Source organism: Atractosteus spatula (assembly GCF_055471065.1).
Source record: "Atractosteus spatula isolate fAtrSpa1 chromosome 10 unlocalized genomic scaffold, fAtrSpa1.hap1 SUPER_10_unloc_10, whole genome shotgun sequence".
NCBI classification, from domain to species: Eukaryota; Metazoa; Chordata; class Actinopteri; order Semionotiformes; family Lepisosteidae; genus Atractosteus; species Atractosteus spatula.
The window spans coordinates 318,014-345,175 of NW_028296613.1; the positions used below are offsets into that span (position 1 = coordinate 318,014).

Genomic DNA, 27,162 nt, shown 5'->3' on the forward strand with positions numbered 1-27,162 from the left:
TAGAGGGTGATACAGACCAACCTCTGCTGTACAGAGTAACATGTTACTAACAAAACTCCAGTCCTGACCCAGCCTGACACAAACCTAGTTCCCAACCCTGTTCTCAGAGTGTGAAATAGTGTATTACTAACATGTTAATATGGAGTTAACTGACACTTACATTGTACTGGAGACATGAGTGATTGAAGTGAAACTGTTCTGGGAAATCAGAGTTGAATTAGTAGCATCAAATGTGTAATTTTAATACTATAGACAGTTATTTATTTCCAAACTTTCAAACTCAGAAAAAAAAGATTTAGAGAATGTTTGATAAATTCCCACAAAGCTTCTTGAAAAATAAAATCTCTGAATACAAGAGATTACTTTTTGCTCCTTTTCAATCTAAAACTATAACATTATAAAATTACACATTGATGAAGGTGAAATTATTATTGATACTTGTGATTTAAAAAATAAAATTATTGTAGGCAAATATTTTTCTTTAGTTGTAGAATCAGAAAAAATATATAATTCCAATTAGTTTATATTTATAATTCAGCAATATTTTAATTAAATCCCATAAAGCTGTAATTAAAAAAACAAAGATCTAAACCTTAAATCTATTTACACAACTAATTATATTTCACAGACCAAGACAAAAACAGTTATGGTAATGTTTGAGAAGTACCCACAAAGCTGAAATTAAAATCAACTTTAAACATTTTTCAACCGATTTCTTGCTGCTTTTCCATCTGAAACTTTAATTTCAGTTGTTGTCTGTCTATCCAGACAAGAGAAGACTGGACACTTACTGACTGAGCTGTGCAGCACCAGGACAGTGAGAGAGAAGATGAACAGGCAGCTTTCCATTGTCATCAGGACAGAGCGCAGCTGAGACCCCTGTCTTCACCCCTGAGCCCACAGGGCAATTGAACTGCTGCTCCGCACCCCGGACCCCCCAGTAACAACACAGCCCCCCACCCCGCCAATCACACACAGCACTGCCTTTTCAGACTGACAGCAGGAACCTCTCACACAGGCGGGACGGCCAATCAGACAGGGCCCTTTCAGTCTTCTCCATATATATGAGAGCCACATCACTGTTTCCTCTCCCTGTAGACACTCCCAACAGGGAGGAAACACACAGACACAGACAGCAGAGCTGCAGGTGCTACAGGGGCAGGAAGAGATCAGATTTTAACACTAAAAAATCTCTGCAGTTGCAGACAAGTATTATAATTGTAAATCAGTATCGATAATCAATTATGTATATATGGTCCTGTAGTTCAGGTGGGTAGCTGCGTCACCATGCGTAGTCTGCTAAGGAACTAGTAATAAGTTTATTCCATGCTGAAAAGAGAAGAGAGAAAACACAACGTTTTGGCCGTGGAGCTTTCTTCAGGTGTGCTATGAACACCTTCTCCACACCTGAAGAAGGCTTCACAGCCGAAACATTGTGTTTTCTCTCTTCTCTTTTCAGCATGGAGTTAACCTATTACTATGGTCCTGTGTCTTGCTGTCTGTGTTCCCTTGTTTCTTGGTACTGTGGTCACTATAGTGGACAGTGGCTGTAATGAATGTGTTCCTGTAACCTGTGGGCACTGCAGTGGACAGTAGATATACTGATAGTGTCCCTGTGTTTTTTGGGAGCTGGGAGTACTGCAATGGACGGTTTTAATTCTGGTTTTCTGTGTTATGTTCACTACAGTGGACAATGCCTGTAATGACGTTGTTTCTGAGATTCTGACACCTATAGTCACTATGGTCACTGCAGTGGACAATGGTTTTAGTAGCTGTGTGACTGGTGTCCTGAATATGGTCCTGTGTGTCCTGCTGTCTCTGTTAGGCAGTGTCCAATGACTGGTGTCCTGCAGTGAGACTTCTGGTCCTGGTCAAGGACAGTGTGAGGAGAGTCTGTTCTCAAGGTGGCAGTGAGGTCACTCAGGTCAGCACAGAAATACAGGGACAAGGTGGACTGAATAAGAACTGGCTGTCCTGTGGCTGTGAACAGAGCCCAATAATTTAAATAAAAAAGAAAGAAAAGCCCAACAGTGATTGTCACCTCTGTACTGAGCTTGGTGGACAGCAGCTCTTCCAGTTGACTCCCTCAGACCCTGAGTCTGTCCCTGTGCAGCTCCAGTCCACACAGATGTTCCAGCCCCTCCAGCTGTGGCCCCAGTGTCTCTCTGAGTGGAGCTGACTGTGAGACTGAGACTCTCTAACAGCACAGTAGAGCTAAACTAACACTGATACCCTGATATACCGGCAGGCTGATCAGAGTGAGGACACAACTCACCTTGTCCTTATTAGTAGTAGTGGTAGTAGCAGTAGTGTCAGTGGCAGCAGTATTAGTAGCAGTAAGAATTCTACTTGCAGCAGTAATAATAGTAGTGTCACGATCGCAACTCCTCCTCTTAAGGGCGCTCCAGCCCTTCCTTGTTAGTTTCATTTCCCTCACCTGTTCCCTGTTCCAGCCCCTTTTCAGTTCCCCCTTAAAAGCCAGACGCTGATGCTAATCCGGGCTCTGCGTTGGTTCCTGCATCATCCGAGCCCGGGACCTGGATGCGCCTGACCCTGCTAAGGTTTTAGTTTCTGTTCCTGTTCCCGTTTCCCCTGCCGGTCCCGATCCTGTTCTGTTTTTTTAATGGTCTGTCTCGGATGGATCGCCTGGCCTTGGACTTTACCCTGTTTTTGGATTTCCCTTTTGACTCTTCACTGGATTGTTTGCCTCGGCCACACCTCCCCCGACCACCAGCACTCCATGGACATGCCCCCCCTGTTTTCATTCCCGTATCCTGCATGCCTTTTTCCCCTGTGTTTTCTTCACTTTACCCCGGATTGTGTCACCTGCATAGGGTCCGGAAAGAACACTTTCATGACAAGTACAAGCTTTAGTAACATTAGTAATTGCAGTAGGAGTAACAGTAAAATCTTATCAGTTGCTGTTGTATCAGTGGCAGCAGTAGTAGTAGCAGTAGTAATAGTAGAAGCATTAGCAGTAGTAACAGTAGTAGTATTAGTAGTTATGCTGTATTTAAACTCTATCAAATCAAATCAAATCAAAGTTTATTTATCAAATGCACAACAATACAGCGTGCAGCAGTAGTTGCTGGCAATGAAGTGTCTTTTCCGCGAGCTCACAAAAATCACAAAAATCACAAAATTGAGGTTATGAAAATAAGGTTACATAATAATAGATGTAATAAAAATGTAATAAAACTCAATATGAGTAGAGCTAGAGCTGAGTATGTGTCCATGGTGTATGCAATATATACAAGTAGTGCGGTTATGCTGAATACAGTGAAAACTGTGTGTCCATGTAGCCATTACAGGTGATTTGCTGAAGGAGCTGCAGGTTGGCTATTTAGCAGTCTTATTGTCTGGAGGTAGAAGCTGTTCTGTAGTCTGTTGGACTTTGACCGAATGCTTCGGTACCGTTTACCGGACGGTAGGAGAGAAAACAGTTTGTGACTGGGATGACTGGGGTCCTTGAGAATGGACCTGGCCTTCTTCAGACATCTAGCTGAGTAGATATCCTGGATGTTTGGTAGCTCACAGCCGGTAATGAGCTGCACTGACTTCACCACCCTCTGCAGTACTTTGCGATCCCGGGTGTTGCAGTTCCCATACCAGGCAGTGATGCAACCAGTCAGGATGCTCTCAATAGTGCACCTGTGGAAGTTGGCCTGGATATGTGATGGCATGCCAAACCTCTTTAGCCTGCCCTGCCAATTCAACAATATAGCAGAGCTGTGTTGCAGCTTCACTATAATAACTGCAGAAGCAGGAACAGAAGAGCACGAATCAGTTTTAAAGTAAAAAAACAACAACATGAAAACATCAGTACTTGTTAATACACCCAGGCTGAAAAGTGAGAACACAGCTCACCTCCTCATTATTAGTAGTAGCAGAAGTGTCAGTGGCAGCAGTAGTAGCAGTAACAGTAGTACTTGCAGCAGTAGTAACAGTAGTACTAGTAGCTTTAGTAGTAGCAGTAGGAGTAGCAGTAAAATATTATTAGTTGCAGTTCTATCAGTGGCATCTGTAGTAGTAGCTGTCATAGTTGTAGTAGCAGTAGTAACTGTTGTCATAGTAGAGTATTAGCAGTAGTAGGAGTAATAGCAGGAGTAGTATTTGTTGCAGCTTCACCATAATAACTGCAGGAGCAGAAGAGCAGGAGTCAGTTTCAGAGTATACAAAAACGACAAAATGATGAATTAGAAACAATCAGTCCTTGTTAATACAGCTGAACAGCTGTGATTCAAGGCAACATCCCTGTTAGGTCAGGATGAAAAAAATGTCATATAATGACATGACAACAGAAGGACATATTATCTTCAATAAAACTGCACTTTCTCTTCGCTTCATGTCTTTATGTCTTTAGGAAATGAGCCTGTTTCGTCAGAGCTTTACTGGAGCTAAGGTCAGACTCTGCAGTGAGTTTGTGGTTTTACTGCTCTGAACTCTTATAGGACAGGAAGCCAGGCTGTACTGTGAGGCTGTGGGTGTCAGTGTGATGAGACAGCTGAAAACTGAGCTGTACAGGGAGACACACAGGAGAGCCCAGTGTTCAAAGAGCTCTGGTGCTGTACAGGGAGACACAAGGGGGATCATGGTGTTCGGAGCTCTAGTGCTGAACAGAGTGACACACAGAGATCCCAGTGTTCAGGGCTGAACAGGGTGACAGGTCCTCTCCCCACACAGCTCTCTGAGGGTGTCTCTCAGGGCTGAACAGGAGGGGCTGTTCCTGTCAGAATGGAGGCTGACTCTCAGAGCTCCAGTGTCAGTATGAGGAGAAGCTCTCAGACCTAACTACTGCCAGAGCCTCTGAGCCTGAGTGGCCATCAGCCCTGAGCTCCTCAGCAGCTGAGAAAAGCCTCCTGTATCCTGTGGTCACAGTGTGGTTGAACACCTGCACTGTCTTCCTGCTCCTTCTCCTCTCTCTCCCCCTTCCTGTCTCTCTCGCTGTGTGTGCTCTTATCTGTCTAACTCTCTCTCCACTTCTCTCACTCTGACAGTCTGTGTAGAGTATCTGAAGGGGATGGAACATCACTTGGCAAAGGAAAAAAAATTTCAGATGCAGAATAAAAAAAACCCTTCTCTGTCAGCTTCACAGCTCAGACTCACACACAGAGCTCTGGGACCCTCAGTACTTTCCAAACTCCTACCTCCTGAACAGACAGAAGCTCATCTCCATCCTTCTCTTTATCTGAAAATCCAGAACCAGAAGATATTCGGACAATCAGTGCTGCTACATGAATAATATCAGACAGAACAGCCTGGACTCAGGTCACATCTCCCCCTTTTCTCCTTCCTCACAGCCTCTTAGAGACAGAGCAGAGCTCCTGGTTCTCCTCTCTGTGAACTGGGTCACTGATCTGGCAGCTGTGGGCTCTGTTCCAGGTCAGAAGCAAGAAGTTTCTTTTAACCCTTTCTGGGACCCTCCAGCCCTTCAGTAGTACTGTCCTGATTCATTGTCTTTACTGTAAGTCAGCCTCCAAACCTCTGTCAGAAGTGTTTGACAGACAATTGAGCAATATATGATTATCTCTTATTATTATTTTTACTTATTTAATGAACAGCAGTATTGCCACTCTTATCAGTGTATTATGATCATCAGCAGCAGACCGATGGGCGTATCTACAATAGTGACCAGTTAACCAGTCTGTAGCTCTGAGCAGTGGGACTCAGATCACACAGAAGACCTGTCTGTGTGTGATTCCACACCAGCCCTGGAATTCAGCGTCTCCCACACGTCTCTCACGGAGAGTCTTATAAATATACAGTTAAAGAGAGTCTGATAACAGTTACACAGTTAATTCAATCATCAAACCGCATGAGGAACTGAGAGCTCGAATGGAAATAAAACCAGGAGATGCCCTTGAACTTCCAGGATCAGGAGTCTGATCCTCCTGGCTTCTATTCTGTGGAGATTCATGTAAAACGCTTAAAAGCGCTTATTACACAGACTTGTGGTCTTTCTCTTCTGCTCTACGGGATTACGCTATACAACGCAATAGTCTGTAAAGTAAATCTTTTTTTTTTCCTGCTTAATGAATTTCATTTCTCGGTTTGCCGTTCTTCTTCTCCAGCTGTTATGAATCGCCTCTCCTCACAGCCTGGTAAGTTTTATTATTGCAGATATTATATTTGTAAGAAAAGCTCCCCGGGCTCCGGACTGGAGTCTCCTCCAGCGGAGACGCGATCTACTCCATCAGAAAGAGCGATGTGACGTCACAGACACCAGCCAGAGCGCCGGGATCAGAGAGCGAGACCGCGGGAGGCACGCTGAGCGCTCAGAGGAGAGATATTGATCACTTATCTATCGACAATCAATTAATTCAACTGAAGAGCCGTAGAAAAAAACTATTAACTTCACTGATTGGCGAGTACTGATTCTTTTCCCATTTTGTCCCTGTTTTAAATATCTAGAAAACAGTCAATACTGCCTATATCGATCAATTACCATAGTGCCTTTAGTGTTAATAATGTTCAATCCGAAATTGAAGAATTGTTATTCAAATGATTGTTTAGGAATTGTATGCTAGAGCTTAAAAATTATATTCCATGTTGATAAATTTGTGTAGGTAACATTTTAGATACATTTTTCCACTGTTTACAAATCATCAGTATGGTAACCACGGCAACAGGCGCCACGTCACTGTTCACGGCTTGTGTCTCGCCTTCATCACAAAGAGCGGTGTGACGTCACAGACAGCTACTAATACTAATATTAGTGTCTTCATGTTAATATTAGTGTGAGTACAATCGGTAGTTTTAATATTAATGCTAGTGTTCATGTGAGTATTGATGATGATAGTGCTACTGATTGTTTTAATGCTAGTATTCCTGTAAATATTAGTGATAAATATAGATAAGGTTAGATTCAGCATGCCTTCTGTCTTTGCTTGTCAGGATGGCTGTATGGTCTAAGTTATGAGACTCAAGAACTAACATCTTTCATCTTGGTTGGGTGTTCTGGTCTCTGAATGGAAGCGTGGGTTCAAATCCCACTTCTAACAGCTTTTTTTCTTTTTTGTGCATTGTTCCTGTCTTGTGGTGCTCGCTGAAAATGACAATAGGAGGAAACAAAGAAACCGCTTATCAAGAACATGATGGGGAGGAAAATGCTTCATCAACACTTAAATGTGATTAGCAGAAAGGAACATTTAAATGGGCTCCGATTTCTACATTAAGAACTTTTTGAGCTGTCTGTAAGTGAAGAAAGATTTCCGGTAAGGTATACATTCAAAAGTCAAAGACCAAAATATAAAAGCAGCAGAAAAAAGCAGCAACACTGCGATTTGTGAGTGTTCTGCACTGTTAAAACCTGAGAGTTTTCATGCTTCTTGGATTTCTTAGCCCAAGAAGTGATTCCTGTTTCATTTTCTATTCACCAGCTCAATTTACATTATGCCCCTGAAACCTCAAAATCGAATAACAAACGCTAATCAAAGTTGCACAAGGGCTACACTACTTTGCCCCGTCTAAATGCCATTATGTGAAATTAAGAAACAGCAGTATTTTGTCAAAGTGTTGTCTTCAAACAGTAAATGCTCAGGTGTTTATACTTACTCGTGAGCAGATCACACTCAATTTAGAAAAGCCTTTGCTTGCCCCTTTCTTTCACAGCGATATTTCCAGGCCCCAAAGCAGTAAGAAAGCTGAATTACACAAAGCTCATAAGACATTGGGTTGTCACTGTACACTGTCACGTTCCTGCTTGCACTTTGCCCTTGAATCCACAATTCTGAACTTAAGGGTCACCAGCTCTACCGACTGTGCCTCGCTTGCTCCTTTATTACAAAAGTAATATTATTAGTGTTGGTTGAACATGGTATCATAGGCTGACAGCTGGAAGTGACAGTGCCATTATCAGATATCGCAGCCACATATTGGTTTGGGAGCAGGAGTAAAGATCACCAAAAAAGAAGATCATGATTTCGAACCCTGTCTGTGCCATTTTCATTCATCAATATGTTTCTCTATCTAGGTCTTCATATAACTTGGCAAGCTTTAGGAATTTCTCAGGAAAAAAGTTGTTTCAGAAAGCAAATGAATACCTGCATTAAACTAAATCAAGCTTTATGTCATTGTCCAAAATCATACATTCTGCACAACAAGCTAGGAAGAATACCACTGCTAGGATTCGGACCCAGGATCTCCTGTTTACTAAACAGGCACTTTAGCCAACTAAGCTATGGCACCGCTCAGAGACATCTGTGCTCAATGCATACTGAACATGCTCCAAGAGCAAGTTGCCTCCTTTACATGCAATGGCAGCTCCGACACTAAGTGAAACGAAGAGAAATGGCTTTTATCTGGCACTTTTTATGTCCAATGCGCTTGACATCTCCCAAGGGCAACACAGTTCTTTTGCGACACTGTTTTTTTTTCTTTCTGTATTCTTTGATTTAAAAAACAAGATCTTGTTAGGAAAAAATGTATTTTCTCATGGAGAAAACGTGCACCTGGAAATGTTGTGTTTAGAAGAAGTGATTTAACATGATACGTGACCTAATTTACTGGAGCAAATGCTCACCCAGCAAAGTCTGCTTTACTATCTAAAGAGAGAAGTAGAGCCTGGAGGACGTGATAATTTCACGGTGTTGTGGAAGAAAACAGTTTTTCTTTGAATTCGAAATCAATCGGAATTTCAGTGCAACACATAAACCCTGTTTCTGTTTTAAATAGATTATATTTTAAAACTAATAAAAATGTAGAAAACACGTCTCTCACATTTTAGATGAGGCGGTGTATTAATAGTAGCAGTGCAGAGCTCACTATGGGGCAATTCAGGTATGTGATGGGCCAGTGGTTTAAAGGATAACACATCTGATTTTGGATCATAAGATTGTAGGTTTGACTTCTAAAGTCAGAAATGATGTTTCGCAGATGTACAGCGTGCCTTTTCTCTTGTCGTTTTCAAGAGTAATCGCTGCACGAACTCCTCACTGCGTGTCCTATACTGTAATGTTACTTCGTTTCGATTTGTTTGTGTGGTGTAGAGATAGAACTGGTGGTTGATGGTACAGATTGAAGCAGGTGGATGCTGCACGTGGGTGGTGGTGGAGGGGAGTCCCCATTACCTGTAGAGGGCTTTGAGTGGAGTGTCCAGAAAAGCACTATATAATTGGAAGCATTTCTCATTATTAGAACTCAAATGCCCCATGAGAAATCCATTTCCAGCAAAGCAGAACCTGAAAGGCTAACAGCTCACCCCGACGTGACTTGAACACACAACCTTTTGATGTGGAGTCAGACACACTACCGTTGTGCTACGAAGTCACATACTACACCATCTTTCAATTCCCCAAAGGAGAAAAATCAGCGGCCCTGGAGCTGAAGATTTTTTTTTTAATTCTCTACTGTCAGGAGCGCTGCTCTTCTGAAGAGAGTCTCTTCTTCCCAGACCACAGATTGTTCTTCCTGCCCGGCTCTCACACAAAGCGCAGATGCACCATCACCACTGTTGTCTTCACTACATCTACAGATCCAACCCCTACACTCCCGATATTCCTGGACAGGATATTTACCATCACCTCGTAAACTTAACAACTTGACCTCTCCCAACAGGAGCGCAATTAACAGAAGATCCATCTCCATTTAAAAAACATGGATCACTGGTTACCTGTCCAGACAGAAACACATGCTGCTCTAGATGAAGCTCAAACTCACGACTTTGTCATGTCTTCACTGAGCACTATGTTATAATTACCAAGCACTGACTGATTGCGCCACTGGAACTGCAGGAGTACTGTAGCTCCACTGATTATGTTATTTTACATGGCATGAACCGGAAAGAAGATTGAAGGTAAAGAAGTTACGGTGGTGTTCATGATAACAGATCCAGGGACACAGATTGTTCTTTTCAAATTAATGAAAGTAGGAGGAAATTCACCAAGTTGATCATTTTCAATATTTGGGATATGCCATAGTTTCATGCATACATGGCGAGGAGATGTGAAATGTGTGTGGTATAAAAATCTGGTTTGTAAATAGGGGAGCTGTGCTCAGATCTCTTCCAACCCCTCGAACGAACCTTGGACAATACCTTGTGGTGCAACGGTAGCATGTCTGACTCAACATCAGGAAGTTCAGTGCTCACATCAGAGTTGATTAATACCGATCAGGTTCTGCTGCTGCTGGACCTGCATACCTCACCGTCCCTGCAAGTCTGCTGACTTTGTATGTCCATCCCTTCTCATCAAAACTCATATTTTCACAGGGTACCCTTTAGTAATCACTGTACAGAATGAAAAAAATCCAGCAGATCTCACCTGCTGTTGGTTGTTTTCCTTTAAAAAAATTAATCTCCGGAAACTCACCGAATGTATCAATTTCACTGAGACCGAGAAGTGTAAAGCTGTACTTGAGTCTTTGTGGCTCAGCTTTTAAATGAAAGCCTGGTGGTTTGAGCCCTCCCATGGATACTGCGAGCCTTTTAACACACCCTCCTCACTTCATTTCTCCAAGACCGGTCCTGTACCACAATCAAATACAGAGTTCGCAGGGGGCTGTAGGCTCAAAAAATTTGCTCACTGTGTATATAATGAAGAAGCAGATTTTAGTTTTTCATCTGCATGTTGCAGAGGGTAACGTAACTCGAACCAACAGCTGGGGTCTGATCCGTGCACGGGCTATTAGTTGAAAGGCCATTATAAATGACATGTAAGAGATTTATCCAGCTGGCTTTTGTGCTTCACACTAAATTGCAATCTTGAAACCAAAATTAGAAATATTGAAAACAACCTTTGTTCCCCAGGAAGGAAAGCTAAAACTGATGGGACCTGGTTTTAGGTAATCAAGATTGGGAAGACAACTGCGCCCTAGCAAAGGAAATGTTACACAATCTTTGGAAAGCACACTCTGAATCCATCCGTATATTTGATTTCCATGATCCATTCAAGGCAACTTGGCAAAGAAACTCAGTTTAGTCAACTACTGGTGCATTCAGCACACCTTTTGGTCTTTTTTGTCAGGATGGCCGAGTGGTCTAAGGCACCAGACTCAAGAACATGTGTCTTTCCAGCTGGCTTGGGTGTGGAGTTCAAATCCCACTCCCGACAGCTTCTGTTTTTACCTCTCTTGAATTGTTCCAGTGCTAGCTGACAGTGAATGACTGAAATATAAAAGAAACAGAAGAAAGCAAGCAACTGGAATTCGTAGCTCAAGAAGTGACTCCTGCTTCATTTTCTATTCACCAGCTTGATTTGCATTATGCCCCTCACACCTCACAACAGAATAACAAACGGCTTCATGAGCCACAGGATTCCCATGCAGATACAGTTTGCACTATGAATTAGGTAACCCAAATGAAATGTGTTGTCTCAAATGTAAGGAATTTCATGAAACTTCAGAATGGAACGCTTGCAGAAAATGCCAGCAATTCAAAGCATGTAGGCAGTATGAACAGGCCAAGGCAGCTCTCAGTTAAAGCAATCTGAAGCCACAATTCCTTATTTCACTCGGCAGTGCTTTCCGAGTCGACGGCTCTGCATAAGAAATGAGAAATGCTTGACTCCAAATATGATCTTGCCATTACTACTACTCTAGCTGCCGTAACTTAAAGCTCTAATCAGTGATCAAAGTTGTACAAGGGCTAGACTACTTTGCCCCGCTAAAATACCATTATGTGAAATTAAGAAGCAAAAGTATTGCAACAAAGTGTTGTCTTCAAACGGTAAATGCTCAGGTGTTTAAACTTACTTGTGAGCAGATCACCCTCGATTTAGAAAAACCTTTGCTTGCCCCTTGCTTTTACAGCGATATCTGAATCGAGCCCCAAAGCAGTAAGAAAGCTGAATTACACAAAGCACATAAGACATTGGGTTGTCACTGTACACTGTCACGTCCTTCTTGCACTGTCCTACTATAAAAGTTTAAAGGGATCAGAAAAGACACAAACGACCCTTGAATCCACAATTCTGAACTTAAGGGTCGCCAGCTCTACCAACTGCACCTCTCTTGCTCCTTTGTTACAACAGTAATATTACTAGCATTGGTTGAACATGGTATCGTAGGCTGACAGCTGGAACACGCGACTCACATGCAGTGACAGTGCCATTCTCAGATATCGCTGCACCATATTGGTTTGGGAGCAGGAGTAAATTTACCGTGGAAACATGTGTGCCTCCATTTAGGTTGAGCTGGAGCTGGTTTTACTGGAGCACGAAAGCACGGTGCCAAGTGGTAAGGTGTCACCAAAGATCGAAGATCAATGAAAAAGAAGATTATGGGTTTGAACCCTGTCCTTGCCTTCTTCATTCACTGCCACATTTCTCTAGCTATGTCTTCTTATAACTTGGCAAAATGTTAGTTCTTGTAACTTTTTCTCTTAAGCGGAAGATTGGTAGTTGCCCAGTGGCTCACTTCTCGTGATTCCCATGTAAACATAATCTCTGCCAAAACTCAATTATTTTTCTCTAAAACATCTTGATTTTTTGAAGAAATGCAAGTGTTTTGCACGTTTCTAGCTACAACAAGTAATCAATTTAGTAATTCAATACCACCTAGATTGATCAATAATGACCAACATCGGCAACTTCCAAGAAAATCATTTTCACACATTGAATTTGATCTTCATATTCCTTTTGTATTCTCAGCTGTAATATTTCACAATTACAGTTCAGATTTGTTGGAAAACTTAAAATAAACAATTTTCTAAAAATGATCTCATGAAGTATTGCCAAGATCTATATTTACTGTTCGGTAGCAATAGCACTGCTGATATTAATGGAGTAGAAATGTATGATGTATTGACAGCTGTATCTGAAGTGAGAAGTCCTAGAATGCCGCCCATAAAAGTGTTAGGATTCATATGAAGAAATACCTTTTTCCACCCAAAATGCTGCTATTATGTGAACATTACCAGTTTCGGTAGCTTCTGGCCGCAATTTTCCAAAACTGAAACTAATAACAAAATTATTGCACCATGTTCGAAAAATGTATATCAAGACTAGTAAGAAGACAAGATTTTACGGAAATATTAAAAAACGATGCAAGCATAAAAAGTAAATAAATTAAATTCAATTAATTTTTTTTTTGTTTTTGAGAAATGGGCGTGCACACATTGGAAGACACTAATGTTTGTCTTCGTCAGAGTGTGTGTATAACAGTTTAACCCAAAAGGTTTTTAATTGTGATTTTGTTTAAATTCAATAAATCATCTATCAAGAAATAAAGAAATTGTTTTATTTCGTAAACTTTAAACCATGAAGAGATTTACAGGTCATGTCCTTCGCTTTGTAGGTTAACAATCAGTCTTTTAACTTAAGAGTTCAGCATTCAAGGGGATGGTTGTGTTTCTTGAATCTCTTGTGATCTTCAAAAGTCGTTGTTTTGTCCTTCATGTTTTTTAATTGTACCATGGATATTTTACACGTTCTCTTTATCATTTTCCTTCCCATACGGAACACGTTCAAGGTGTTCTTGTCACTGTGCTGCATGTAGATAATCTACACAAGAGCACATGTAACAGTAAAGGACACGCAGTGAGGAGCTCACTCAGTTTTCAGCTCAGTGCGGAGTCCAGAGGGAGGACTTGCTCGCTGAACGAGCTCTCAAGAAATCCCGGCTGAGATTAAACAGGTGCTTCTTTAACAGCCAAGACAAATCGGAAGACCTTCTCTGGCTTTCTTGTAGATGACGTTAAATTAGTTAAAATCATTTGATAGTTAACAAGACTAAATGCATTGGAAGTACCTTTAAAGCAGTAGAGCAACATTGTAGCACTTCAAGAGTATCTAGATTTAATTGTATAAACCTGGCTCTCTCTGAACACAAGCAAAGACGTTTGCTATGTGAGGGTGGTAACACAAAACACCTAGAAATGCCAGGAATTGAACCCAGAACCTCACATTTGCAAGGCATGTGCGCTACCACCAAACTACACCCCCTGTAAAGCTAATATAACTCTCTGCACAAGCAGTTCATCACAGACAAAGAATACCTGCAGTTGCCAGCTTTTACTTTTCCTTTACTATAGAGTAAATTCATGGGAACAAAGAAATAAGGATGGGAAAAGAATCGCATTAAAGCTTCCAGTGACTGGGCACAAATGAATCAGTTATACAGTCATTGGATGTCTGTAACTTTTAAGACTTTAACTTTAACTTGTGCTTTTTCCTAAAATATTTACCATTTGTAGTGACTCTTTCATGTCAGATATTGTCAGTTCCTCATCACCGGAATCACTTTCAGAATGGACAGGAAATCTGAAGTCCATCTGGGTTGATGCACTGTCTGGCGAAAAAGCCAAGTGTTGAAAATAACATACCTAACCATAGATTGAAACAACAAACCCCCATCAGAAAATATTACTAATAATGTACCACTTCAGTTTCCTCAACGACATGTTCCTCATTCAAAGAGGCCATCTTCGCGGCAGTCAGTGGCTGGTCCAGACAGCTCAGTCGGTAGTTTATGCCGGACACCCCAGCTAATTTTAAGCATAAACACTTTTAAATTGGTTGGGGTGCTATAGTAGACCCCAACCACAAACCTCATGATTTGGGGGAAGAAAAAGAAAATTATGTGCAAAATTATATCAGATTAAAAAATGTAAAGCTTTTGTGGAATGTTTAGATCTTTACATTTTACTGACAACTTCTCTGCAGTTGGAACTGCTAGGTCATAAAAGGGTTAGGGTTCATATCTCTAAAAAACACATCTCTCAGAACTTTACGGTTTCGGGCGTGGACAGTGAAGTGACCTAAAAACCTACATAAGGACTTGGCTTGCAGTGTCCGAGTCTGTCAGTCTTGGGAGATATTTGGACTTCAGAAAAATAGAACAGTGGCATGCAAAGAGCAGATACAGACAGTGGAAGATTCCCTTTTTTGAAGCTTTGCACTGCAGGACTTGATGGATGACGATGAATTTTTCTTGGGTATGTACATTCGTCTTATTGAAAGTGAAATTACAGCTTTGCTAGCGATAGCGTGTCTCATGCATCCATATCGTTTCCATTACAGATATACACCTGACGCAGATATACACCTGACGCAGGCGACAGGCTCAACAGGGAATAAATCTGTGGTGTTGGAGTCGTCAGAACTCTCCGTCATCAGTGGGTAAGAATTACAACCGTGTACATCTGTATTGTGGACAGTGTTCTTTCTTTTCTTTCTGAGTGAGTCTGGATATAAGCCAATGGCTGTAGCGAACATAAATGGCGTCACAAGTGTCAGCTGCAGAGAACTTAACACCATTGCTAACGAGAGCATGTACCTATTCATTTCCATTAGATGCTCCTGTTATACAACTGCCGCAGGCAGCAGGCTCGACGGGGAATTAACGTGCGGAAGAGAAGCAGAGCATTTCTAAATAATCTTTGACAAATAGTGTGTATTACAAAAGAGTTGTCTGTGATGCATTATAAAACACACTTTTATCAATCACATTTAAAGGGGAATTTAACTAATTAAAAAAATGTCCTGCTTACATCAGTTTTCTATTTTCTTGGTAATTTGTGGTATTAGGTATCATGGTCAACACCTAACACCCTTTTTTTTCTCATTCATAAAGACACTGCTCCGGCTTCAAATAATGTTAGTGGAGCCCAAAACGTAAGGCACAGCACAACCATGAAAAAAGGTTAGTATTATTTAAGCGGTGCCAAGTTGCATTTTAAAACATCTCTTTCATCAGTTACAATTAAAAGGTTACCCCAAAACAAACATGAACTTGGTTCCATATCACTTAAACAGTTACTTCTTTTGGAGGAATGTTAACATAATTAAAAGTTCCTAGGTAACCCAGTTTTCTGTTTTTGATATATTCAGCATTGCTGACTAATCCTTAATATCTATTTCTTAATCACACAGATGCAGCATTTTCGAGAGTGGAAAAAGATGTGGGAGAAATGGGGGAGCAGACACTAGGCCCAGTGGAGCATTTCTTCATGGAAGGCCTTAGTTAACAAAACACTGTCCGGATTAAAAACGTGCCAAACCTTTGGATAGAACTAGTAGTGGGTTTAGAGACTTGCTAAATGGTAATGCTTTAAAGTGTGTGAGCTGCATAGCTCAGTTACTAGCTATGGTGAGCACTAATGAAACGGGTAAAAAGAGAGAATTCAAGTGCCTAAAATCTGTTTTTGCAGATGTACAACCGATCTACCAAAAAAAGTCCAGTCGTTTACCACTTTCCTTTTTGACATAACTTCTACAGAGAATGCAGCTCTAAAGGCAGCATTTCACGACCTGGCAATGGCGTTTTATGGTACAAATGCGCTGAATGCTGATGGATGTAAATGACTAAACATGCGGTTTTAAAAGTGGTTTAAAGACTGACCCCTTACCAACATCAAGCGTCAGTATGTTAATAAAATAATTTATCTTGCAAAAGCATTTTTGTTGAGACACAAAAGATTCAGAGACACAACATTCCACATGACCAATCCGATCCACACAATGAGAATGCTGGAGTAGAAAATAATTTAATGGTCAGGGGTACTGTAGTAGAACCTGATAAAGATAACTTTGAAAACCGAGAGCTGGTTATGATGAACAATGAGAATCAGGATAGTGGTGGTGGCAATGTGAATAGACACCCCTCACTTTTCCTGGAACTTGTGCGATGTTATGATAGGACGTATAATTTAATAATAATTAGTAGTTCATTATTTTAAAGCAACGGGGCACTATGAAGAATTTTGTTTTGTTAATCTTGACAGAATAGACTCATGTACAGGCTATAAATGCTGTGCATGGAACAGTCCAAAGAATATTGGATGAATGTTTGCCAAGTGTAGGTCCTTTGTACAGTTGTGTTTGTCTTCCGGCAGCTATAATAACCTGCTTTTCTCACTTAGAAGGCAGCCCGGAGAATAAATGCTGCTGATTTTTTAAATTACATCTCAGGCCTCTTACAGAGCCACACAGAAGTTCTTACAGATGACACAGTGGTCACAGTGGTACGGAATATGGAGGGCGGTGACCGCAGAAGGTTTAAATCCGTTTTGTACAGTAGGGTAATTGAACGGAAACAAGCACACCTTATCGCCTTACGTTATCTGGACAGGAATCTGTTTTGCAGGTTGTGCGTACGGCTTGGTGAATACTGGTAGTAGCAATAAGGAAAAGTTACAAGGGGCCGAGCAATTACACTGCGATTTGGGTTTTTCAGAGAATCAAAAAATTAGCTTGTCAGATGTTGCAGCTTTTGAAATGCATTTAAAGGTGCTCATTAAAATTTTGTACCATGATCAGGGCCAGTGGAAATATTTTACATAGGGTCCCATGCCGCTTAATCTAAAATACTTTATGATAAATAAATAAATGAAAAGTTATATCCTTTTGTATTTTATTTGTTTTATTGGGTTGTCTTTATCTATTTTAATGACTTAGATGAAGATCTGATCACATTTTAGGTCAAATGTATGCAGAAATTCAGACATTTTAAAGGGTTCACAAACCTTCTAGTACCACTGTAGTTATTTTATTTTTATTTTGTTGTGTCCATTGTCCCCCTGCCTGGCTCTTGACCTGTGAATGCACACAGGAGACTTTCAGGCAGGGGGCTTGTCCTGACCCTCTGTGAAAGACCCACACACTCTCATGAATAACTGCTCCAGTAGCACATCACCGTACAACTACAGCTTAAAGGACCTCCACCTCAGTGTCCTCTACAACTGAAGGGATATCACCACCTCAGAGACAATCTCAGTTTCCTCCATCTCCAGCTGGCTTCCACAGACTGCCAGAGGAGGAAGAGCCCCAGCTGACAGATGACAGCAGCAGCATGAGAATTCTGCCTTAAGCCAGCTGTGCTGACAGTACTAGTGTCAGTAACCTGAGCCCCTGGGTCCCTATGCTGACAGGAGTGACCAATGATTTAGATGCAGAGGTGCACTGTGAGAGGCCTGTGTATTCACCAAACGAGAGCCCATTCAACATCCTGGCTACAGATGATGATGGGGTGAGCTGTAAGACACTGCAAGAGCAGGGCAACAGCTCTGAGGCTTGCACTGTCATTTTAGAGTGTGCTATAGCAGGGACAGGTTTTCCTTGCCACAGAGCACTGCTTATATGCCTCTTCAAGAATACACTTCTGTCTGCAGCACTGACAACCTGCCTGTCTCACCCCATACACCGGTCTGCATCAGTGATGCAGACACATGCAGGGTTGCACAGCCTCTCCAGTGAAGCTCTGCAAGGGAAAGCCAGGACTTAGACTTCATCCCTGAACCATCCCCCTCACTGCAGCAGGAGCAGAGACTAAACACTGAATCCATCTTTTCTCCAGAAAGCAACGGCCTCACTGCCATTTCTCCCAATCCAACATTTTCAACTCATCTGGGAGTTCACACTGCAGTACCGACACAAGCAAGTGGATACCGATTTGGGCCAGAACAGCATCGCTCCTTGTAACCCAGTGCTGCTTCAGAAAACCGGGCATGCTCTTGTGCTGGGCAAATCAAAGTCACCTGTGGTGATTTGGCTTCACATGAGGCTACCATTCGTGGAGCCCTGTTGAAAAGCACCAACTAGTGACTGGCTTGATACCCCAGGAAGAACGAAACCGGACTGATCTCAGGTTCTGTTTTATGTGATTCCAATAGCACAGATGTCAGATACCAGTTCTTTTGTTATGTTTTAACAGCTTCTATGTTTTCTTTTCTGTCATAACGTTATTGTCTTTGTTTTGCTTATAGTGTGATGTACTGCAGTTCTGTTGTTGTTGTTTTGTTTCAGTTTTAACATAGGAACTGTTTTATCATTTTTTATTCTTCCATGTTCCAGTTGAACAGGTTTTCTTAAACCATTCGATCTGACTCAGTTTTGGAATATTCCCGAATGCTGCACTATACAACACTAGCAGAATAAAATTTACAGATAGGAGAATATTCTCACTTGTCCAAAAGTTCCCTTTGGACCGCACAGTCCAGGACTGAGTGTAAAAAATGTCTGAGTACAACCTTTTAGAGATCATCATGGTGGTTCAGTGGTAAAATTCTTGCCTGTCATAGGAGAGGCCTGGGTTTGATTCTCAGCCAATGAAACATTTTTTGCAGCTACATCACCTTGCAACTCACAACTGAAAATGCACTGAAACTGTGCAGCTGTGAACCTGGTCAGTACCTGGATGGGGGAGACTTCCTGGGAACAACTAAGTTTGCTGCTAGAAGTGGTGTTAAGAGACTCTTTAGATCTTCCAATGTCTAATAGCATTAGTTTCCTTCAAGGTTGTCCAAGAGTGTACCTTTCACTGATGCACAAATATTAATCATGGGGGTGTACCTTCAAGGTGCCTTACAACTGTAGAGACTGATAACCCACTGAATTGTTGAACACTCCCCACTGATCACTTATCACTCCCCATTGCACATAAACGGCTCCCCTGCAGAGACAACTAGAAGTACTACGTTTCTTGGTGTGCATATCACAGATGACTTCACTTGGACCATCAACACCAGTTCCCTAGCTAAAAAAGCACAACAACATCTCCACTTCCTGCTGTGACTGAGAAGGGCAAACCACCCCCCCCCCCCCATACTATCCACATTCTATAGAGGTACCATCGAGACCATCTTGGCAAACTGTATCACTGTTCAGTTTGGGAATTGTAAGGTCTCAGACCGCAAGTTCCTACAATGAATTGTCAATACAGCAGGAAACATCATTGGAGCCTCCCTTCCGACCATTCAGGACATATACCACAAACACTGCCAACACACAAAGCCTCCAGTATTGTGGAGGATCTCTCCCACCCCTCTTGCAACCTCTTTACCCTCCTACCATCTGGTAAAGGGTATCTCAGTATATGGGTCAGCTCCACCAGACTCAGTAACAGCTTTTTTCCACAGGCTGTCAGGCTCCTCAACACCCTGGTACCTCCTGCACTTACTCCAAATCTGGAAACTTAAGTTCTTTTTTGCCTAATGTCAGGCATACTGTCTGATGTATTCTTTGCACAACTCTTTGCACAATCCTGTAAAGTAAATTGTACTATGCACATTGGACTTTATGTACCCTGTCAGAAATGTCTATGGCTACATTGTCTATAGCATTGGCTAGTCAGTGTCTTGTATGTATTCGCACCATAGACCTGGAGAACAATATCACGCTCCTCTCTATACTTGTATATGGCTGGTTTGACAAATAAACTTGAACTTGATCAGAGACGTATCATAGCGTATGATCATTTCCACATACTCCTTGTGTTGGAATGGTAGGATGAAGTGAAATACTGCTTTGACATGTAATGGCATTATATTCAACTGCAGGACTTCAGGGGTGTTTTTTTCATCTCATTTGTAAGAGCTTAAATCAAAGACAATTCCTTCATCTAAAACAAATAAACTGCTATTCAAACTGCAGTGTGGTGCAGCTTCAAAAATCCTTGTACATATTTCTCCATTATTTATATTTTTTTAACAAAGTTCCATTTTCATGTCCGGACAGGGAGACTTTATAATTTAAACTTTAAGCCACCCTTAAATCCTCTGAGGCCTGTCTGACTGCTAGCATGTATTTTGTAATTTTTTGTTTGTTTTTAAACAGAGATCAAATATGAAAAAGGTTTCGGATGCCATCTTGCACTCCATGTTGGATTGTAGCAGCGGTGGGAGTGGGGGCACTCGTGGAAGTTGTGGCCGAGTGGTTAAAATGATGAATTAGAAATCCATTGCGACTTGAAACCTGCTGATCATGGTGTTCTCTTCATGTGGTTGTGTGCCTGCCCCACAAAGGAAAAGTGTTGTTTCATTTTTCCTCAAACCTTTAAATTGCTAAATCATTTGGACCTGCTGCCTTAGAAATAAATTCTTCAGTGTCTATGAATGACAATTCCCAGTGGAAGCAGTTAAAAAGGCTGTTTGCATTCGCGACTCTTGTGCCCTACTTCCAGCCTTTGAAAACCGAATTAATTATGCTGAAAGAACCGACTCTCTAGGTGTTTGTAGTGCAAGAGAAGGAGTAGTGATGATAGCAGAGGAGAAGTAAGGATGGCACAAATGGAAACACATTTTCATGCGCTCCACTGGAAGGAATGAAAATAAATGCTGAAACCTGAAACAGTAGTAACTATAAGAGGAAATGCCTCCAAGCAGGAAGCAAGCCCCCCTTGTTAGTACAGTGGTGAATATCCCTACCTGTCATGTGAGAAACTGAGGTTCAATTCCCCCACGGGGAGAAAGGTAGATTTTCTTCAATCAGATGCCAATCTCTCATACGTTGAGAGAGCTTATATAATTTTCCTTTCCTGTCATTTTCTGATGACTATTCCAAAGGGGCACCTTGTCAACTCTAATTTGTTTTTTGAAAATCTGCCTATGTGTTTGATAAATTGTTTTTTCCCAAAAAAGTTATTTATTGATCGTAATCTCCAGCAAACAAAAAAAGGGCTGAACATCTGAGGTGTTCTTGAATCAGAGCCAGGCTACATGGGTATCTGTTCAGTGGTGGTCAGAATATATTAGTATGAGAAACAGGAGGAATTGCTCCACTCCTATTAAGCATAAACTGAAACAGGATAAGAACGAGACATATTGTGTGTCTGTGCATATGTCAACGCATTATCTACATCGTAGTGCCTTTCTCATTTGAACAATACTAGAAGGTCCACAGATCAAGCTTTGTCAAGAGTGGGATTCAAACCCGTGCCTCCAGAGTGACATCAGTATTTAAAACTTCGGAAAATGTGTCAGCCTTTATAATCAATCTTATTTGTGGAGTAAATATTGTATTTGAGAGAAAAGCGAAGATGCTCACTAAGGTGGGGATGACAGGTTCTGGCTATGTAGGAACTGCAAATCATATTCATACGAGGTTATCAGGAAATATTTAATTACATTTAGTTTATGTGGCTGTTAAAGTGTATATATTGCTTGTCCAGTCCGGATTAAACAAAAAAATAGTTGCATTGAAAAAAAAACTGAACTTAAAAAAATATGGAATTATTAGTAATGGTGCCAAAATAGATTTTCTTATTAGGACAGATCCATACAATATCTCTTGATTCTTCATTATTTACCCTTTGTTGCATAAATATTTCTTGTATTTCATATCTATCCTCTCTGGGGATAAATACACTTTAGATTGTGCAGCAAAGACTTTGAGCTTGTTGGTAGAATTTAATACATTTTGTGATTTTCTTTTCTTAAGCGTGACAGTTAAAGATCCTATTCTGTTTTATACATGTTTCTTGCTTAACATAGGAAGGTAAAAAGTTGTTACGCAAGTACAAGCCCATCCAATGAGAACAGTCTTAATTGTAAATGAAACAGGACTAAACTTAACATCCCAAGACTACAAATAAATACAGAATTAATTCAATTTAAATTGAAAATTAAATTGAAAAAAAACATTATACATTTTATTATACACATAAATTATACTTCATGACTAGAGCTATGTTTTAGTTAACCATAAGTAAGAGTAATCATAGTCAAAATTCAGTTGACTAGACCAAATCAAAAGTGAGTGACTACAAAATTAATATAACTAATAAACATTTTGGGAACAAGTAAAGGTTTATTTCAGGCTGAAAAGAGAAGAAAGGAAACAATATTTCAGCTGTGAAGCCTTCTGCGGGTGTTACATGCTGACTCAGCTGCCTACCTGAATTAATAGACATTTTAGTTGACTTGACTAAGACTATGATTAAATCAAAAACTTGTGACTAGATTGGTGTGTTTTGTTAAGTCACCTGACTAGATAAAACTTTTCTCACAGTGACTGTAGCTGAATGATCTCGCTCATGTGTGAATGTGCTGGTGGACTTTTAAGTTGCTTAACTGACTAAAACGCTTCCCACACTGACTGCAGCTGAATGGTTTCTCTCCTGTGTGAATGCGCTGGTGGACTCTTAAGGAACTGGAATTACTAAAACTCTTCCGACACTGACTGCAGCTGAATGGTCTCTCTCTTGTGTGAATGCGCTGGTGTACTCTTAAGGTACTTGACCGACTAAAACTCCTACCACACTGACTGCAGGTGAATAGTCTCACTGCTGTGTGAATGCGCTGGTGGGTTATTAAGTTACTTGAATGACTAAAACTCTTCCCACACTGACTGCAGCTGAATGGTCTCTCTCCTGTGTGAATGCGCTGGTGGGTTATTAAGTTACCTGACTGACTAAACCTCTTCCCACACCAACTGCAGCTGAAAGGTTTCTCTCCTGTGCAAAGGGTTTTTGAAATGTTAGACTGACAGAAACGCTGCTCCTGTCTGTGCCGTAATGGCAGTTTGTCCGCTCCATTTGAGCAAGGCTTTGAGTGATTCTTCCTCATCCTCTGATCATGCTGGGGTCTCTTATTCTGCAAATGCTCCATGGAATGATCTTGCTCAGATACTAAGGGATCATATGACTGCTTAAAACACCTCTGCAATGACAGTCTCTCCACTTGAACAGAACAAGGCCTAATTATTATCAAGCCCTGTTGGAGCTGCTGTTGTTCCTCCTTGTCCTGACTCTTCTCTGTGTGCTGTAACTCAGTACTATTCTCTTCACCAGGTTCTTTAGTCTGCTCCTCTGCAGGGTCAATCAACTGAGGCTCCATGTCCTGCTCTGTAAGATTAAACTCACCCAGTTGTTCTTTGAGCTCTTGTACGGAGACATAGCCCAGTTCATTACAACCTTGTGTAATACTGTTTGTGTCCAGATTATTAATCTTCTTTGTAAAATCATCAGATACTAGGAACCCAGGTGTCTCACTCTCAGGCTCTGTCTCCATCTTGGACACAGAGTCCAGATCCTCCACACTCTGTCTGCTCTCTGTGTGCTGCTCACTGAGTGTCTCTTTCCCTTCTGCAGAAGTGAGCTCTGTCTCCTGCATCAGACTGGAGCCCCACTCCTCCTGACTGTGCTGCTGTTCAAGAGGAGCCCTTTCCCTAGCATCAGGGAGAGCACTGGCCTCTGAGCCTGCAAATACAGAACAAAAGGACAAGACCTTTAACGTGAGCTGAAAGTATAACGTTTAAAGCAGAAAACACCATGGAGTAACAAGAAATCAAACTTTAACATACAGGGATTTTTGGCACCAAGACCACCGCAAAATACTAATACACCCCAATGTTCACTTTATCTTTTTAAACTAGCGGTGTTAATTTAGTCACCAAAAATTAAGACAAAATGTTTGTGAGCAACCCATTTTTCATTTTAAAGAAAATGAAACACCTACAAAAATAATCCACAACGACAATGACAGAAACCTGATTGCTTTGCATTTGTTTGAGTGCAATAAGATGAGAAGAAATGACCTGTTGGAGTAAAACTGAACAAGAGGAAGAGGTCTTCACAGCCAAAATGTTGTGTTTTCTGTCTTCTCTTTTCAGCAAACATATTACTTAATCCTTTCTAAATTAAAAGTGGGTGACGTAAAAGTGACCATGACTAATTGACACTTTAGTTGTCTTAACTAAGACTATGATTAAGGTTGAACTCTAGAAGCAGTGAGAGGTTTAGACAGTGAATTCAGAGAGAAAGAGAGATGAACAGGCTTGATATGAAAAGGGGGGAAAAGGTTATTTTGAATTTAATCACAAAAAGGAAGAGAATTCTAACACGAGTACAAGATGCTTAATAATAAAAACAACAGTGGATTGAATAATAATAATAAATACAAAATTTTATATGGTAAGTTTAAAAGTGGCTTTTCATATTTTTACAAAGACAAAAAGCTACACAGTGGGAGGAGGCAGCAGAATTAAGCAGGTACAGGGTACAGTGAGGGTTCGGAAGGGGCAATAAGGAGTATGATTAAACTAATTGAGATCTAGATTGAGATCCTCACTGAAAAACTTTATTAAGTGAATCTAGATACAACGGGTAACTCCTGGCTATTGTCAACATTTCAAGCTTCAGAGAAAAGGGGATGTTTGCTTAGATGTGGAAGCCCCAGATTCAGTAATCAAAGTAATTGTAAAGTTGACCTTGGTTTACTTTAGTTAATTAAATTATGGGTAAATGAGTAAGTATTAATCAGTAGTCCAGGAAGACAGCATGAAAGAAAAGGACAACTAGCAGAGGAACAGAGGAGATTGTTATTGTTAATGAATATTTGTTTAACCCAGTGTGCTTTAAAAATCACACCTGAAGAAGGCTCCACGACCAAAACGTTCTGTTTTCTTTCTTCTCATTTCAGCATGGAATAAACCTATTATTTGTGCTTTAATAAAGACTATTTTCACCAAAGCTGTGACAGAGAACAAAGAACTCAAGTGCTTCTAGGTATACCAACTTCTCAAATATTTGGGGGTTATGATAGTTTATTTTCATTATTGATTCATCCTCTGGGTCATTTCAGGCTATTTATCCAATTTCATAACTCCCTACTTGTAACAATACTCTGATAAACCGGTGTCATCTCCAGGCTGTATAACACACAGATCCCCTTGCATGCTGGGATAGGCTCTGGCTCCCCCGCGACCCGGTACTGTATAAAGCAGTGAATTCAACTGAGCAGAAATGACTGCCTTTCTAGAATGGTAATACACATTCTGCTGTGTGCTTAATCCAAAGAGATAAGAAAGAGAACACCAGGAAAAAACACCATGAGAAAAAAAATACTGGGAACAGTGTTTGTCCTTTCGATTAATACCAAATCCACAGACAATCCTTCTCCTCCAAGATCACTAAATACAGCAGTCCCGAAACCTAAAACACACCGATATTCACTTGATCCTGCACCTCAAACCACAGACCGCTACAAAATGTGAGAATGCAAATATCTGTCGACTGCTCGACACTTTTTATCCTGTTCACCATTTCACATTCATCTCCAAGTTTGCTTTGCTTTTTTAAAACCAAAAGCGCTGGAAACACGTTTAGCCGAGATTATTTTAAAAATAAGGAGGATATTCCAACGATAAAAAAACAGTAAACAAGCGAGATGTCAGCGTTTACTATAATGAGGGTATAGATACAGTAGCTCACCATTTTCTATTCCTGTTACTACAACCAAACAATAAAAGTTCAGTTTCCAGTAAAGAATCACGTTGCTACATCACCTAAGTCTTTCCCACTTCACTCTGCATCTCTCCACTATATTCTCACCAGTGAGGAAGGTAAAGACACAAGTCACCACACTGACCTGACAACAGTTTCATATCCATTTCTTCTTTTATTTCGGCAGTGACTTCACATGGAAGCGTCTGGGTAACCTGATCGGTCTGTCCCTGATCTCCTCCTGCTCCCGAGTCTTTCTCCCACAGCTGCAATCTCCACTTCAGGCTCTCGTTTTCCTTCTTCAGCTGCGCCATTTCACTCCCGACACTGTCCTCCACACACTGTGTGATTTTAAACACGGCCCGTCTCACCTGAATCTGGGAGATGCTGTAGAGTTTGTCCTGAAACTCGTCCTCAGAGTCAGACATCCTGTTTCTGAAAACTTCTGAAACTTCATACACGATCGATTTGAGTAAAATATCCATTAAAGAGTAAAGTCCGGTTTGCAGATTTAACAAACACGCCGCCATCGTTCTTCGGAGTCTAAAACAAAGGTTGCCTTGCGGACTTTAATCACAGTAACTTTATTTTTATTCTTCATTCTGTAATCAGGGCTATGATCTGTTCAGTAATAAACACAGTCGATAAGACGTAGCGTATTCAGAACATGAAGTTATTAAAATAACAAAAAAAAACTTTCTTCTTTAATTAGCTAAAGCAACAGACACAATCACCACCACGTGGGTGAAATATCTGCAGCATGATCGTCATTCATTAGGCTTCAAAACAGCCGAGGAGCAGAGCTGTGAAACAGGAGATTCTGCGGGCGGATTTAAAACCTCACTTCACCGTCTAGCGCCACCTGCTCAGGAGGAGTGAATTGCCTGCATGTTGCCCTGTTCCTAAGTGTGAATTTTGTGAAACTGAAAATTGATTTCCACGTTTTACTTGTAGGACACTATAATGCACATTATTATCAATGCAGAATTTCATATAAAGCTATTCTTAAATCGAAGCACACATCACTTTTCAGCTGTTCCTCTCAGCTTTGTGATAAAATATCAAACACAATCTCTTGAAGAAACGCTATTCTACACTGCTCGGGATCAGATAAACCACTAAAATGTACGCTGTGACTTAACCGATGGTAGAGGCTGTGGAGAAATTGCACCGGTTCAGAAGGAAAACTGAATAAGTGACTGAACTGGACCAGACCACTGGGTTAAAACTGAAACTGAAAATGGAATGCAGCCAATAACAACCAATTTAATGTTTTACCCCTCCACAACC

The 27,162-nt window shown here is 41.0% G+C and overlaps 1 protein-coding gene across 1 annotated transcript; it reads right to left on the reverse strand.

Moving 5' to 3' along the window:
- Positions 1-17,608: 17,608 nt before the first annotated feature.
- LOC148813178 (uncharacterized) lies at positions 17,609-26,402 on the reverse strand. Its single transcript, XM_088908429.1, has 3 exons — positions 26,018-26,402; positions 23,362-23,847; positions 17,609-17,679 (listed from the first exon to the last, which is right to left on the reverse strand). Exons 1-3 carry the CDS (start codon positions 26,400-26,402, stop codon positions 17,609-17,611), a joined length of 942 nt encoding a protein of 313 aa, XP_088764555.1.
- Positions 26,403-27,162: the final 760 nt, after the last annotated feature.